Consider the following 17,557-nt stretch of genomic DNA (forward strand, 5'->3'; position numbering starts at 1 on the left):
AGGATAGTTCCAGGCCGACAGAGTGCAGTGTTAAGGCAGCACTACACCACCAGAAGATGCCATCTTTTGGAGGAGATGTTAAATGAAAGTCCTATCTGCTCGCTAAGGTCTATATAACTTTCTAAATGAAGAGCAGGTGAGTTACCTGCGGAGCGCAGACTTATGCCAGTCCTCAAATCAACTTCACCCACACCGCTCCTTGTGGAAATATCCCGCTGTGTGCCCTAAGGCAACAAATTGACATGATTTCAATTTTCATTTTTCAATAAAAAATTCTTTTCTTAAGAAGCTAGCAAGAGAGGATCGCAAGGTATGTGGAGATGGAGCAGGTTTACAATAATCCAAACCACAGCTCCACAAGTTCCCCAATGGATGCCGTCTGTACTGTGCAGTGCAGAAAGTGGTTGCTTCCATCGCACAGTCCGATCCCGATCCACAGAGGTCCTATCCTAAGGTGGAAGGCCTCTGGCCCATTGGGTTTACGCCGTTCTCTGACCAAAAGATCTCACTGACAGCCCCATTAACCCCACTTCACTCCCAACCTCCTCACCCACTCCTCTCTTCAAACCACAAACCCTCACCCACGCCCCACCCCTCAACAACCTCCCCATCCCTGCGCTCTTCACCCCACACATTCCTTCCTTCCCTCCCTCCTCTCCTCCTCCCCTCCCTCCACTCCTCCTCCTCCTCCCCCTCCTCCCTCCCCCCTCCTCCTCCCTCCCCCCTCCCTCTCCTCCTCTTTTTCCTCCTCCTCTCTCCCTCCCTCTCCTCTCCACCCCCTCCTCCTCCCTCCCTCCTCCTCTCCCCCTCCTTACTCCCTCCCTCCTCCTGCCCTCCTCCCTCTTCTTCCTCATCCCTCCCCCTCCTCTTTTTCCTCTCCCTCCCTCCCCTCCTCTTTTTCCTCTCCCTCCCTCCCCTCCTCTTTTTCCTCTCCCTCCCTCCCCTCCTCTTTTTCCTCTCCCTCCCTCCCCTCCTCTTTTTCCTCCTCCTCTCTCCCTCCCTCCCCCCTCCTCTCCACCCCTCCTCCCTCCCTCTCCTCTCCACCCCCTCCTCCCTCCCTCCCCCTCCTCTCCACCCCCTCCTCCCTCCCTCCCCCCTCCTCTCCACTCCCGCCCCCTCCCTCCCCCCTCCTCTCCACTCCCTCCCCCCTCCTCCCTCCCCCTCCCCCCTCCTCTCCCCCCCTCCTCCCTCCCCCCCCCTCTCCACCCCCTCCTCCCTCCCTCCCCCTCCTCTCCACCCCTCCTCCTCCTCCATCCCTCCCTCCCCCCTCCTCTCCACCCCCTCCTCCTCCTCCTCCTCCTCCTCCCCCCCTCCTCCTCCTCCTCCTCCCTCCTCCTCCTCCTCCCCCCCTCCTCCCCCTCCTCCCTCCTCCTCCCCCCCCTCCTCCCCTCCTCCCCCCCCCTCCTCCTCCTCCCCCCCCCTCCTCCTCCTCCCCCCCTCCTCCTCCTCCCCCCCTCCTCCTCCTCCCCCCCCCTCCTCCTCCTCCTCCCCCCCCTCCTCCTCCTCCTCCATCCCTCCCTCCCCCCTCCTCTCCACCCCCTCCTCCTCCTCCTCCTCCCCCCCCCTCCTCCTCCTCCTCCCCCCCTCCTCCTCCTCCTCCCCCCCCTCCTCCTCCTCCTCCCCCCCTCCTCCTCCTCCTCCTCCTCCCCTCCTCCTCCTCCTCCTCCCCCCCCTCCTCCTCCTCCTCCTCCCCCCCCTCCTCCTCCTCCCCCCCCCTCCTCCTCCTCCTCCTCCCCCCCCTCCTCCTCCTCCTCCTCCCCCCCTCCTCCTCCTCCCCCCTCCTCCTCCTCCTCCCCCCCCCTCCTCCTCCTCCTCCCCCCCCCTCCTCCTCCTCCTCCCCCCCCCCCTCCTCCTCCTCCTCCCCCCCCTCCTCCTCCTCCTCCTCCCCCCCCTCCTCCTCCTCCTCCTCCTCCCCCCCCTCCTCCTCCTCCTCCTCCCCCCCTCCTCCTCCTCCTCCCCTCCTCCTCCTCCTCCCCCCCTCCTCCTCCTCCTCCTCCTCCTCCCCCCCCTCCTCCTCCTCCTCCCCCCCCTCCTCCTCCTCCTCCCCCCCTCCTCCTCCTCCTCCTCCCCCCCCTCCTCCTCCTCCTCCCCCCTCCTCCTCCTCCTCCTCCTCCCTCCTCCTCCTCCTCCTCCCCCCCCTCCTCCTCCTCCTCCTCCTCCTCCCCCCCCTCCTCCTCCTCCTCCCCCCCCTCCTCCTCCTCCTCCTCCTCCTCCTCCTCCCCCCCCTCCTCCTGCTCCTCCTCCTCCTCCCCCCCCTCCTCCTCCCTCCTCCGCCTCCTCCTCCTCCTCCCCCTCCTCCTCCTCCTCCTCCTCCTCCTTCTCTTCTCCACCCCACCCCACACCACCCCACACACCACCATGGACACCGGTGGCGATGGGCCGCAGCCGCCTATGCTCAGACAGACAGCTTCCGCAGCCAATGGCAGGGGTCCGGAACGTGGCAAGCGCCCAATGGGCGGCGGCGCGGGCGAAGGACGGTGCCGCCCATGGGTTGTATCTATTTAAAAAGCCGGGGCCGCGACTTCTGTTGGGTTTGTGATTGTGAAAGGTCCTCGCATGGGGAGCTTTCTGCCGCCTTTACCGCTGTGATAGAGGCTGGGCTGGGTTCAGGGCGCTGCTAGCGGCTCGGGCTGAGCCGATGGTGTTTGATCTGCAGCCGGGACGCAGCTGAGACATGAGCGAGAGCCTGGAGACAGGATCCGGGGGTCAGCACCAAGGGGAGGGAAGCGACGGCGTGTCGGCCCGTCAGCCTCTGTCAGAGAGCAAGGAGCCGCTGAACGGCGAGGCGGGGGCGGACCCGGAGACCCGGCTGTGTCTGACGGGGGGAGAGTCCGCACACAACCATGACCCCGGTGGCGGGCCTCCCTCTGCCCCCGACCCGGCGACGGTTCCCGGGCAGTTCGTGCCTCCCGAGGGGGGCTGGGGTTGGGTGGTGATGTTTGCTTCCATGTGGTGTAACGGCTCGGTCTTCGGCATCCAGAACGCTTTCGGGCTGCTGTTCGTGTCCCTGCTGGAAAATTTCGGGGACAAAGAGGACAAACACCTGCAGTTTAAGACTGGTAAGAGACGGGGAGCAGCTCTTTCTGTATGACCATCACCAATACCCCCAGCCTACCCCTGTGCGGGGAGCACGCATTTCCTCAGCCGGTGCGCGTTCCCGTAACCCGCCTCACACTTTTATATCTGCCGCTCTTTCCGATGTGTTGGCACCTTTTATTGCAAGGCTCTGGGCCCGCTCCTCTGGCAGGGTGCCCGCGGTGTTTGTGGGGCCGCTGAGCCGGGCAGCGGATAGCATCATAGGCGTGCATGCTCGGGGTTCGCCTGCCGTTGGGGATATGACCCCCCCCCCCTCCACTTTCCTGAGGTCGATATTACAATTAATAATGGAATAGGAGTTCAACCTATATTTTTCAAGAGCTTTACTTTCATGCCTGAGGCTATCATCCGAGTTTCGTCGGTGGTTCACATTGCCGGCACCACATTATCCGTGAAGATATTGGCGTTAATCCATTTAGTTAAATATTAATGGTTTCCCTCTCCCTGGGCACTAGTAGGGTAGGAATAACTAGTGGGATTGGCATTTGTGTATTGGCATAACTGACTGGGAATACAACCTGACTGGCTTGGTACAGTTACAGCATTTGAGATTAGGAAACCCAGCCCTGTGGTTCCTCTGTCATCTGTATGATGTTGCTAATTGAACTGATTTGAAGAGGCATCCACTAATGTGGATTTATTTTAAAGAATCATGCAGGAAAACAGATCGTGGCCACTGTTAGTCTGAATCTAGTGATAATGAAGGGAAAATTCAACCTTGTGGTGTAGTATTGGCAGTCCCACAATCTGATTGTGAACACCTTTGGCCTCTTGTAGGTGTGACCAGTGTGTGTGAAGCTCCAAAGTGGCTTCTGTAGGCACGAGACTGCAGATGCTAGGATCTGGGGCAAACTGCTGCAGGAATTCATTGGGTCAAGTGCAGCATCAGTGGTGGCAAAAGAGGATCAATGTTTCTGGTGGGGACACTGGTGACTGATGCAGGGTTTTGACCTGAAACCATGATCATCCCTTTTGCTTCTGCAGTTTGTTTGGATTCTGGTGGTGTAACTTGCATCATATACAAATTGGTGGTGGCACATGAGCCACATGAGTGGTGAACACTTGTCAGAAGTCAGCAGAACAGGCACTGTGTGATTCAGTGTCCATCTTGATGCCAGTACTGACAATTTAGAGCTCTGGTTTACAGCTGGTGCTGCATGGGTTTTATGTGCTTTGCAGCACCCCACCCACTTGGGTCTTAAAGGGTGATCATTGACTTGCAGTTGCTGATTTTCCTGCCACTACTTGTCATGATTTTACAAATGGTCGAAGCTTTCTGTAACAATCTCAAGTTGCAGAGTGGTGAATGTTTTTTCTTTGGTTTACTGACTTCAAGGCTTCTGCATGAACCAGTGGATGCATTGGGAGACTAAAACGTTGCTTGTAGCAGGATGAGCTGCTGAAAGAGAAGATTTCAGTCGTCCACATCTATCCAGGTTTTTCAGAAGTGATTCTCTCAGCTGACTCTTGCCAAGGAACAATCTGAGCTGTTGATGCTCTATGGATGTCCTCACTGAAACAAGCTGCAGCTGTAACTGCAACTTCTGAGCAAGCAAGGGACTGTGCAAACAGTTACATTAGAACTGTTCTGACAAAGTGTCTTCAACTTGAAACATTTACCTTTTTTCTCTTTCCACAGATGCTGTCTGACCTGAGTGTTTTCAGCATTTTCTGTTTTTATCCCAGATTTTCTGCATCTGCATCTTGATTTTTTTCCCCAGCAAGGGACTGCAGTGCCAGGAGCTGTCAAGGCCATCACTGCAGTGGACCTCTGGCTCCTTCAAGCCTGTTTATAGAAAATACCCAGTGTTTTGCCACTGCTCCACATTATGCCAATTGCTGATTAACCTTTGAGTACTGAATGTCTCTTTGCTGGGGAGGTTTGTGAGTTCTCACAGTTTGCTGTTCATTGTTGTGTATGAAAAGTTCCCATTGCTGTTTTTCTTCTACAGAGTGGTGGGTGTGTGGAATGCACTGCCGGGAGAGGTTGTGGGGGCAGATGCATCAGGGGCATTTAAGAGACTCCTTAGGTAGCCACAAGAATGATAGAAAAATGAGGGGCTATGTGGGAAGGAAGGGTTAGATAGATCTTGGAGCAGGATAAAATGTTGGTACAACATCATGGGCTGAAGGGCCTGTACTGTGCTGTTTTGTTTTATGAGAAAGTGTAGAATATGTTTCCATTCTCGTTGAGCTGAGCAGAAGAAAGAACTTGTGGCTTTATTAGGATTGTAGGCATACCCATGATGCACCTTACCATTGGCCAAACACAACCCTGTGCCCCTTGTGTGGCCATAGGTAAGGTGTCAGCAGTTCAATGCCCACAATCATGGTGCCACTGTGCCTTGGCAATCTCATGTGCCAGCTGCAGATTGTACAACTTCAGCATGGATGGTGGCTGGATGGCTGCCCAGTAATAGCAAGGGCATTGGTGGGAGAACATGAGGCATGAGTAAGTTCACGGCTAATCCTTTACCTCAACTCCACTTTCCTACATTAACCCAATTTCCTTAATACCTTGGTCTCTTTCATGAATATTCTCAGCAACTGATCATCCACTCATCTCTTGGTTAGAAAATTCCAGAAGTTTACCAGCTTCTGAAGTAGTTTCTCAGCTGTCCTGAATGGCTAATCCTTTGATCTGAAGCTGTGACCCCCTGGTTCTCAACACCTCAGCCTGGGGAAAGATTATCCTTGCATTTATCCTGTCAGGTCCCACTGGGCAAGAGGACAAGGTGTATTTAGGAGAAATTACACAAGGGCTATGTTGAGTGGAACTGCTGCCATTTAGATTATTGGTAGTGGGTGTAGATTTTTTATAATAAAATCATTCCAATTTTTTTCTCAACTATCACGTGATTAATTTAGAGTATTGTGATCTCAAGTATGATTTAACACAATGTATTCAGTAGTATTTTTACTCTTTTGATGCATGTACTCTGTATATTTTTTGTAGCATTAATAAAAGAACATAGTACAGTACAGCAGTGGACAGCCCACAATGTCTGTGCTGACTATGTCAGTAGATCCCACCATCCCCTGCCTGTTCATGTGCTTCCTTAAATTTGCTATTGCACCTGCTATCATTTCTGGAACGGACTCTGGAAGCACTGACACCTTGCCAACCACTTGCATGCTGTAACTCAGCCTTAATGGCAGACATTTGGTGTTGTGTGACAGTGGTTTGAGCCTCCAGTGCAGCACCTGGATATTTGGGTGGTGGCTGCAGTGGAAACTGCAATATTAGCTGTAGTTTTATTCATGGATGTGATAGTAGTCCACTCCTCAACCTTGCAGTCTGAAACCCAAGCTATCTCAAACATTATGACCTCCATGTTTGCTCATACCAGCTCCAAGCTTTTCAACCAAAACTTTGCCGATTATCCTGTTTGCTGGTCCAAACGAGCTCCCAGAGAAGTATTGGACTTTTTTTGTTTCCAATCGAACTGCAGTCTTGCCCTTCCTATCTCTGTGATCTGCATTGCAAGTGGGGCTCCTTTGTTATTCCTGAATTTAACTTTCAACATTGACTATTTTTCACCTGAAAAGGATTTGAACTGGAATTGCTGATCTAAACTCATTCTCTGTGATTCCTCCTTTTAGATTTTTTTCTCTTTAAAACCTGCCCCTTTGTCTAGGCTCTTGATCCAGTGCACTCATCTTTTGTGGGGGGATACCAGTTTTATAATTCACATTCTTGAGTAGAATAGAGCACTGCCTAGCAGAAGAGTTGAGCAAGAAGGAGCTGTGGGTGGTACTGGTAGCAATAATGACCTTTGTCAATGAACTGCAAATATGCAGGCAGCACTTGCATATGCACACACTAGGAGGTGAGCTCCAAATCATCATAGACTTGTCAGCAAGTGCATGAAAGAATGGGCTTCATGCTAAATATCCACATAACAAAGGTCCTTGGTCAACCTGTCACTGGTGTATAACACTTCCGGCATCCTTCCAGGGTAACAAATATCCTCCATGAAACTTTGGAAAACCCCATTTCTCAGGGGGTCATCTGTCAGTGAAGGTGGACATCAGTGACAAATTCAGCACTCTTCAGTATGCCAGCTCAGGTATTATTTATCTGGGCAAAAGAGTTTGAAGATCAAGACCTCAATCCTAGCACAAAAATGGGGGGGGGGGGGGAAATAAGGTGGTACCTTTTCCTATTTAATCAAGTGATCGGCCTTTGCATCTAGTTATTGTAAACTTATTGCAGGTACAGATACCTCCCAAACAAAAATAAAATGCTGTCCTTGTGCTTTTTATTTGGTGTGGGGCAGATAGCAGTATCTCACCATTCCCATGCACCATTTTGACATGAACTAGACTGTGTGCAGAGAATGGCTCCCTATCATCTCTAATAGACCATCAGAAGATAAAGTCTGCAACCCAGCAACAACGTGTCTGAAATAAAATGTGAATGATATAGTGGAGGAGGCAATGCACAGCACAGAACTGTAATATACCAACTGTTGTGCTTTTTCACTGAGTTGACAGTTCTATGACATGAGGTTAGGGCAGGCACAGTAGTGTAGCAGTTAACATAATGCTATTACAGCACCGGTGACCTGGGTTCAATTCCAGCCACTGTCTGTAAGGAGTTTGTATGTTCTCTCTGTGCCTGTGTGGGTTTCCTCCGGGTGCTCAGGTTTTCTCCTACATTCCAAAGATGTACCGGTTAGGAAGTTGTGGGCATGCTACGTTGGTACTGGAAGTATGGTGACACTTGTGGGCTGCCCCCGGAACACTGCACAAAAAGTCCATTTCACTGTGTTTCAATGTACATGTGGCTAATAAAGATCTTATCATGCGCAACTAGATTGTTCTTCATGCTCCCATCCTTCAAACATTACTCAAAAGCTGACTAGCCAGTTCTTGGAATGCTGTCACTTTTGCATCACGTGTAAAGTAGATAAAATAACTTTATTTGTATCCTGTATAACTTGCTGATGGAAAATAATTACAAAAAACTTGTAGATTGTTGGAAATCTGAAATAAAAACAAAATACTGGAAATACTCATCAGGTCAGGCAGCATCTGAGGAAAGAGAAACAAGAGTTGCCATTTCTGGATGCAAGTTCTCAGACCAGAAATATTAATGGAGATTTTAAGAGGTGTCCTTGCCTGTTTATGTCTGCCAACCTAGAAAACTTGAAAGTTGGAGAGTAACTTGATTTTTAAAAAAACCTTGGCCTTGCTCCAAAACTTAGTAGTAATTTAAATGAGGGCAAAATGAAGAAAAACAGTGAAAGAACATGTATACTTGTCCTTCATGTTCAGGATGTTCCAAGGGGAAAATACTGCAGATGCTGGAAATCTAAAATAAAAAAAACAGAATTTTGGAAATAATCAGAGGTTCTGAAGAAAGACCTTTTGATCCATTGGGTAGAAGATACAGGAGCCTGAAGGCATGTACCACCAGACTTGAGGACAGCTTCTACCCCACTGATAAGACTATTGAACAGTTCCCTTATATGATGAGATGGATTATGACCTCCTGATCTACCTTGTTGTGACCCTTGCACCTTATTACACTACACTTTCTCTGTAGCTGTGACACTTTACTCTGTGCTGTTATTGTTTTTACCTGTACTACATCAATACATTCTGTACTAACTCAATGTAACTGCACTGTGTAATGAATTGACTTGTACGATCAGTTTGTACGACAAGCTTTTCACTGTACCTCGGTACAAGTGACAATAATAAACCAATACCTTGAATCATTAACTCTTTTCCTCACCACTGAGGCTGCCTGGTCTGTTGAGTGTTTCCAAAATTTTGCTTAATTTTGTGAAATTCCAAGTCAAGACAAAAGTCTTGAGGTAAACGAGCACGGCTTCTGCCTTGCTCATGGTGAGTGAAGTGTGTGTGCAGCTCATTGTTCTGCTGAAAGCAGCTGACAGTAGAATGTCAGCTAGGATGCATGGGGAATGTGTTCTTATTCTAGTTTTGCAGAGTAGAACAAAAAAAATCTCTGACCAGGTTAATTTTCATGCATGATCTATCAGTATTCATCAGTTACTGAGTCTTTGCAGTTTATGCAATTTATAACAATAGTTATGAAGTTGTATAGCACAGAAATGGGCCCTTCAGTGTGTGCTGTTAAGCACCCATTTATACTACTTGGGTCCCATTTTTATTCTCCCCACATTCCCATCCACTCACCCCAGATCCTATCACTCGCCTACTCACCAGGGGCAATTTCCAGTGGCTAATTAACCGACCAACAAGCATGCCTTTGGGATGTGTGACCTGGGTCACTGGAGCTGCTCTTGTCAGGCGATGTGGAATTTGGAATGTGCTTTGGAGTTATAGATATGAAGTGTTATAAGACAGAAATTGCTCATTGAAGTTGGAAAGCTCTGACCATTTTTTGGTTGCCATGTATAATCTGCAGACTAATGGGTTTCTTGACAATGTTACCTCGTTTTAATTAGGCAGATGGTGGGTTATCAATCACTCTGCTTGCTTTATGCAAATGTATTGGGCTGTGCCTTATGATTAAGACTGGAATGCAGATCATGAAGTTGTGGGAAAATCCATGGTTTTTATTGGCTGTCTACCTGGAAACTTGGTAGTTGTTTATTGGTGACAATTATATACAACATCTGGAGCAAGACACACGATGCTGGAAGAACTCAGTGGGTCAGGCAGCATCCATGGAGAGAAATGGACAGTCACCATTTTGGGTTGAGACCCTTCACCTGCAATCAGGATGAAGGGTCTCGACGCCAACTATCCATTTCTCTCCGTAGATGCTGCCTGACCCGCTGAGTTCTTCCAGCGTCTTGTGTCTTGCTCCAGACTCCAGCATCTGCAGTCTCCTGTGTCTCCATATACAACACCTGACCCCACCTGTCCCTCTCCCTCTGAGTGGCAATATGCCATGTCAGCCCTTTTCCGTATGAAAACATATTGCTACGTGATTACGCAGTGTGATACTCCAGAGATGGGTGTACCAACTTTATGTAAGAGTTTGGTTCCAGAAGCCATTCCATAAGGCAAATTTTAAGCAAGCTTGATTTCACTGGAACTGTGTGTGCATTTGTTTTTTTTTATTCTATACTTTGGCCATGGGTTCCTTTCCTATCATATTCTGTGCACTGCAAGAGTACGTGGTATTCTTCGGTAAAATGAAGATAATCTATTATGGTGAAATAAAATTAAATAGTAATAAAACATTAATCTTGCATGTCTTAATTCCTGGTGTTGGCTAGCTTGTACAAAGGGGTTGTGGTGCTGGAAGGATGCTGACCAGATTACTCAGATGAGGAGGAAGGAGTGGTGGGTAGTTGGTGCTGCCAAAGCTGAAGGTGTTGGTGCTGTTGAACCTTCATTATGAACTTGTCCAGGGTGGCCTTTATTCCCATTAGATGGACTTGTAGTGGGACATATCATCTTGGATGATCCTCCTGATCTCCTTGACCCTTGTAGTATTGGGGTCCATCTTTTCAAAACATTGCAGTCCTGCATCAAAGTGCCTGAATGCCTTGGCTAAATCTTTTGGTGGTTCAATCTCAGGTGATTCATCAGTTTGGGTCCCTACACTGACCTCCTGAGTCTCCAACTCCATTGCTTTCTCATTCATCAATTCTTTGAGAATGGGATTCCAGCAATGTTTTGACATTGTCATCTTCCATGACAAGCTCGAGTTGATGAGTTGGCTTTAACATTATTGGATACTTCAACTATTTCCTTGAAGCCCTTGAAACTGGACAGACCAAGGGTATGCTTTATTTCCAAAACTCATTCATCTTTGACTTGACCACTGCCCAGAATGCTGCAATATTCTGGTTGATTTTGTGGAATATCCTTGTAGATATTGAGGAATTCCTCAAGACTTCCCAATTGCCCCTTCCTGGATAGCTTAAGCAAACCTCCTAGATGGTTAATAGGACTTGAAGGTTGCAAAACCCCCATGATCAATCAGTTGCAATAGTGAGGTTGGATGTGGCATGGATGTGACTTTAGTGACTGATTGGTAGTTAGCCAAATGTGGGGTCCCCAGGGGGAGTATCAGTCAGCAAGATTTCCACATTCCCCCTGGGCACCCCACATATTTGGATATCTTTTGTCCTTGTAATGCTTTTCACCTGAGGGATTAGGTGGTGCCTTTGAGTATGATGATAGTAACCCAAGCCCTCCGGTGAGATGTCCATACAAATGGGTAGAGAGCAATTACTAGTTCCTTTCAGTGCCTGAGGGTTTTGGCCTGGTACACCAGAAGGGGTCTCATTGCCCTCCCATGGCAACAGAGTTGGCTGATTCTTCAAATCTGGACATTGATTTCTCCTCCTTTGTTTATATGTGAGCTGGCATGTTCTCCCAAAGTAAGTCTTGTCACAACTAAACACTTGTACAGGGAAATGTCCCCCTCACAAATGATTTCGGCAAACACTTTTGGAAATTCCTTCAGGAGGCCTCCTTGGTGCCGAGAGTACCACCACTGATTTTTTTCACATGATGTAATGTGTGTAAGCTTAAACTGAGGGAACCACCCATGACTGCCCTCCTTGTCTTTCAAGCCTTTTAGCCTTGTCCTGTCTAAGCAGCAGATGTGTTGATTTTGATCCTCTAGCCACATAATTTTTTTCCACTTTGGAAAACAGTTGCTGCTCTGTAATCTCTTCATTGGCGTTTGAGCTTTTCATGAGTTTAATCCATTTTTTGTTCTTCACTATGGTGTTCACCATGGATATGGCCAACCAAGGAGTCCGCAACACAGGTGTCCCCACGTTACGGGGGGTGGGGGGAGATTCCATTCCTAGAAAATGGGCTGTAATGCAGCTTTGCCGTAACCTGGGGAGGATCAGCATTCTGTTCTGTTTCCATTTGCCCTCAGGTAATACACACACAACTAGTTTCAATCTGACACCAAATCGATCTTATTTTCCTATCTCCCTTGGAGCAATTCAATCCTGACCTCGGGTGGTGTCTGTGTAGTTTGCACATTCTCTCTGTGACTCTGTATGGACCCACCCCTAGAATCACTGACAATTTTTAAGCCAAGTTATGCTCTAGGGCAAATGTGTTAACGTGGCCTCTTGCTTTCACAAACATTGACAAAAGAATTCCAAAAGTAAATGCTGTTTAAATAAATAATTATAAACTTTAAAGTTGAAAACTAAAAGAAAATAATTAAAACTACAAAGGTACATTGACCCTGACAATTCAGTACATTTAAATTGATTCAATTAATGAAAATGTAAATTATCTGAAACTTGCCTATCTCCCTTGGAGCAATTCAATCCTGACCTTGAGTGGTGTCTGTGTAGTTTGCACATTCTCTCTGTGACTCTGTATGGACTTCCCGGGTGCTCTTGTTTTCTCGCACAACACAAAGATGTGCTTTGTATGTTAATTGGCCACTGTAAATTGCCCCAATGTAGATGGGTGGCAGGAGGTTAGTGCTTTGCTGCTGAGTGCCCATGTAGTCTGAATGCCAGAGGAAAGGATCCCTGAAAGTTTGGACCGTCAAGTATCCCTGAAAGTGGCCCTCAAGTGACTCGTGTTGTGAATCTTGTCTCCCCCACAAAAGGTGGTTCATTGATATAGGAACTCATCACTTTGGACATCCTACCTTTTAGGTACAGGCAACCCCTGAGTTACGGGGGATTGCATTTCCTGAAAACAGTCCAAATCATGATATTCTATAGTGTGAAGCAGCGGTGTCTGTGTGCTCCAAGATACGCAAGTTGAAAAAAACATTGTTTCTATTTACTTTTTTTCCACAAATCTCATGAGCAAATTTTATTCTGTATCTCAATTTTGGGTAGTGATTTGTGAATTTCATAAAGGTGAACTTTTGTATCCTGAACAGTCTTAATGCAGGGGTCGTCTGAATGTACCCTCTGAATCACTTGCTGAATCATAGCAAATATAATTAAAGTGAATCTGTATGCTACAGTGTTGCTATACTTTGCACCACTTGTTAGAACTGCAAGCAGCAACATTTGTGAACTGGAAGCTCCTTTTTGTGGAGATCTTAAATGTGAAATTTGATGCAAGTATTTTATAATGGAGGGATTTGAAGATTTGATCAATCAAAATTAAAAACATTCAAATTATTTTTTCTCAAACTGAAATTTCTAATGTCTTGTATTATCAAAAAAGATTTTTCACAATTTCCATAATTTTGAAATTATAAATTGTTAGGAATTTCAAGAGTTTAATGGTAGTAGTTTAATTATGGTGGTGAATTGTATTCACCAGGATATAGCCTGGGATTGGAGAGTATTAGCTATAAGGAAAGATTGGACAAACTTGATTGTTTTCTTTGGAGTGTCAGAGCCTAAGGGGTGACCTGATAGAAATGTATAAAATTATGAGATTTAGATAGTCAGCTTCCCTGCCCCCCCCCCATAGCTTTAAGATGAGAAGGAGAAAGTTTAAAGGAGATTTACAAGGCAGGTTTTTTTTGCACACAGTGGCAGGTGCCTGGAACATGCTGCCAAGGGAACTGGTAGAAGCAGATACAATAGTGACATTTAAGGGGTATTTAGACAGGCACCTGAACAGGTCGGGAATGGAGGGATGCAGAGCATGTACAGACAGGTGTGCAGTTTAAATTGGCATCATGGTTGAAGGGCCTGTTCCTGTGCTGTACTGTTCTATAAAATCTGTTAAAATGTAAGTGTAACTGTGTGTGATGGAAAGTGGGGGTAAAAAAAATCACATGGTTGACTGCATACACAGTGTAACTGTAGTTGGTGCTTGACTTGTAAACACAATAATGTAGTAAGCTGTGACCTCCAAACTAAAACTCTGTAAGTTTGGCATGCTTGGGACTTCTGGTGGTGCTGGACTAGCAGATTTTCTGGACTTTTGGATATTGTCCCCATGAAATGCCCCAACACTTTTAATTAGTTTTTTATATAGTGTCAGACAGCTTGGAAACTGGCCATTCAGCCTACAGTATGTCCCTTCTTTATAATCCTCCTTCATAATCCATTCTTCAAGTACCTGGCTCCTGCTGAGTTCCTCCAGCATCATAGTGTTTTTCATTGTAGCCTTCTATGCCTGAGCAATTCAAGTGCTTGTCAAGACACCTTTTTAAGACGTGGCACAGGTTTATAATAACTTCTCCAGTGAACCTTGAGTCTTTGGGGAGCATGGGAACAGGGGTCCCTGTGAGTCTTGGGCAAGTGTAGGCTGGTGAATCGAGTGCAGGGACTAGTGAGTTTCAGAAACGTTACTTGGTAAGTCAGATGCTGAATCATCATTAGGATTTCTGAATGGTTGGATAGTGGATTATTGGAGTTTTACTCTTAACACCTCTCCAGTACTGGTGCTACCATGCCCCTGCCAACCCTTCCAGGTTCTTGCAACCTATGCTTCTTTCTCCATGGGTGAATCCACACCAGAATGATGAAGGTCAAAGCATCTGCTTGGTGCCCCTGTGGCTCCAGCAGCCTCACCCCGTTGATAATAAATTCCTAGACCCCATCTCCACCCCCTCCCCTACCAAATATTCCTGGTGGTGTTAAATTTTGTCGCCAGCAACATACTCTGAGATGCAAGATATCTAATGGTGGCTCATATACTAGTATGGAGAGTTGTGCATTCAATCTCTGAAACCTCAGAGCAACCCCCACAATACTATGCAATAAATCATCTAATTTGATTTATTCAGTAGTGTCAATCAATAGATCTGGTTTTCCCCATGGCATGACTGTCACTTGCCACATGTAACGCTGCGGGGGGACTTGCTTGTAATTATTTTGTATTGAAAGCTTGGTTTGAGGAAAACAGAAATTAAGAGCATATTCTTTAAATGATTGTGTAAATATTTTGGTTATGTCATTGCACTGTTAGGCATCAAAGGTTGTTTTTCAGGAATTCTGTTTACCATCTGTGTTAAGAATGTGGATATCAAAGTTCCTGAAAGCCACTGACATTGGAATCTCTCTGCTGTGTGCGTGAAAAATATTAGGCATGAGATGATCTGTTTGGTATTGTGATGTTTGTTATTCAAACAACAGTGACATGGGGGGGTGAATGTAACTTTACTGGATGGGTGTAAATGTGTGTAAATTGGCCAGAATCTTCTGGTGTTCTAGAGATTTCGCTGTCTAACTGGTTTAGAGCTCAACCAAAAGTGAAGATGTGAACTTGATTTGGAATGGTGCTGGAGGGATCTGAGGTCTGGGGGGAAATAGGTAAAGATGGGGCCATTGTAGTGCATTGTGTAATTTAAGTTGTGCAATGTGGCCATGATGCATGAAGGTCATATATTGAAATCCCTAGTGTCACTGAACGTCCAGCTTTGCATCCCTCTTTTTTTTACCCCATATATATTTCCTTTCCTGCCCTGTGCCCTGAGTGATGTGCAGGGATGGATTGTGTGGATGCTGGCTACCTTGGTCATTCTTCACATGTGAATCTAGTCTTACAAGACCTGCCATTGGACTGGACCCAAGATCCCAAAGTGAAGTCGTGCACTTCTCTTTGGTGTCCTGGCCAGTGTTTACTTTTGAACCATTGAAACATTATGATCACATTTGTGAAAGGTGTTAGCTAAATGTCTATCTTTTGATCTTGTTGCTTGGCTCTGTGAGGTGGCATAGACTCAGTGGGATGAATGGCTCCTATTTCATACAGAAACATGAAAACATTATTTATTTTATATCATATAATCAGCATGGACATGGTGGGCTGAAAGGCCTGTTTCCATGACTCTTATACACAGCAACCATTTCCTTATCTCATTATTCCCTTAGTGCCCCAAGTCTTTCCATCTTAGTTCTCAAAATACTTGATGACTGAGCATCCATAACTCTCTGGGGTTTGAAGACCTTACTGCCTGCCTTGTGCAGAAAATGTTTTCTTCATCCATTTCCTGAGACCCATGGAACCTCTCCCCTTGCATGCTGCCCCCCTCACCTCAAAACCCAGTTCAAGGCTGTCTAACCATTGGAACAACCTCTCACTATTTACTCTTTTCAAGTCTTCTCAGAATTGTATACATTTCAATGAGATTGCTTTTCCACTTCTTTTAACTCTGGAATGTACATCTTTTAGTTGGACAATATTAAAGTAATGCAAGAAGACAGAACCTCTAAAGCATTACTTGAGTTAAATTTATTTGCATGTGTAATTTTATCAGGAGGGTTGTGAGGATACCAAATCACTTCTGATATCTCCTGCAGTTGTTTGTGTTCAAACTGTAAGCAATCCTTTTCCTCAAATGAGATGTAAAATGTGACTAACCGGTGGGTCAATTTGACTGTTTATGGAAATCCACTCGTATGCAAGTTGAAAGTTGAATTTCACTAGGTTTTCACTAGAAGGATTTTGTTCTGAGTCAGATCAGAATCATGTTTATTATCACTGACATGTTGTGAAATTTGTTGTTTTGCAGCAGCAGTACAGTGTAAGACATAAAAATTACTATATAAAATAGGGCAAAAGGGGCTTAAGACTGATAAGTCTCCCGGACCGGATGAGGTGCATCCCCGGGTTCACAAGGAGGTGGCTGTAGAGATAGCGGAGGCATTGGCGATTATTTTCCAGGAATCGATAGATTCTGGCATGGTTCCGGAGGACTGGAGGGTAGCGAATGTAGTTCCATTGTATAAGAAAGGTGGGAGGCAGCACAAAGGAAATTACAGACCTATTAGTCTGACGTCAGTGGTGGGAAAATTATTGGAATCTATCCTCAAGGAGGAGGTTACCGAATACCTAGAGGCGCAAGGCAAGATTGGACCTAGTCAACATGGTTTTGTGAAGGGGAGGTCCTGTCTGACCAACCTATTGGAGTTTTTTGAAGAAATCACAGGTAGGGTGGATAAGGGAGAGGCGGTAGACGTTGTGTATTTAGACTTTCAAAAGGCCTTCGATAAGGTGCCTCACAAGAGACTGATTAATAAGATGAGAGGTCATGGAATTATGGGTAGGGTAGCAAAATGGGTGGAGCATTGGCTGGTTGGCAGGAAGCAAAGGGTGGAAATAAAAGGATCTCGTTCTGGTTGGTTACCGGTTACTAGTGGTGTGCCGCAGGGGTCGGTGTTGGGGCCGCTCCTTTTTACCTTGTACGTCAATGATTTGGATGATGGAATAAATGGTTGTGTGGCTAAGTTTGCGGATGACACCAAGATAAGTGGAGGAGTAGGGAGCATAGAGGAAATAGAAAGGATGCAGAGGGACCTAGACAGTTTAGGAGAATGGGCAAGGAAATGGCAGATGAGATTCAATGTTGAGAAATGTGCAGTTGTACACTTTGGAAGCAGAAATAAGCGGGTAGATTATTATCTAGAAGGAGAGAAGATTGAAAGTACGGTAGTACAAAGGGACTTGGGGGTACTCGTACAAGATACCTTAAAAGTTAACCACCAGGTTGGATCGGTGGTTAAGAAAGCGAATGCTATGTGGCATTCATCTCAAGAGATATAGTGTGTAAAAGTAAGGAAGTGTTGATGAGGCTCTACGGGGCACTAGTGAGGCCTCATTTGGAATACTG

General features: G+C 46.6%; 1 protein-coding gene across 1 annotated transcript in view; it reads left to right on the forward strand.

The window, feature by feature from the left end:
* The first annotated feature begins 2,523 nt into the window (after positions 1-2,523).
* Positions 2,524-17,557, forward strand: part of slc16a10 (solute carrier family 16 member 10) — a 106,286-nt gene continuing 91,252 nt past the window's right edge. The window contains exon 1 of the mRNA XM_052024210.1: positions 2,524-3,059. Coding sequence (XP_051880170.1) covers positions 2,675-3,059 — 385 coding nt within the window. The 5' untranslated portion in view covers positions 2,524-2,674. The remainder of the gene's footprint in view (positions 3,060-17,557) is intronic.

Source organism: Pristis pectinata, chromosome 10 (assembly GCF_009764475.1).
Source record: "Pristis pectinata isolate sPriPec2 chromosome 10, sPriPec2.1.pri, whole genome shotgun sequence".
NCBI lineage: Eukaryota > Metazoa > Chordata > Chondrichthyes > Rhinopristiformes > Pristidae > Pristis > Pristis pectinata.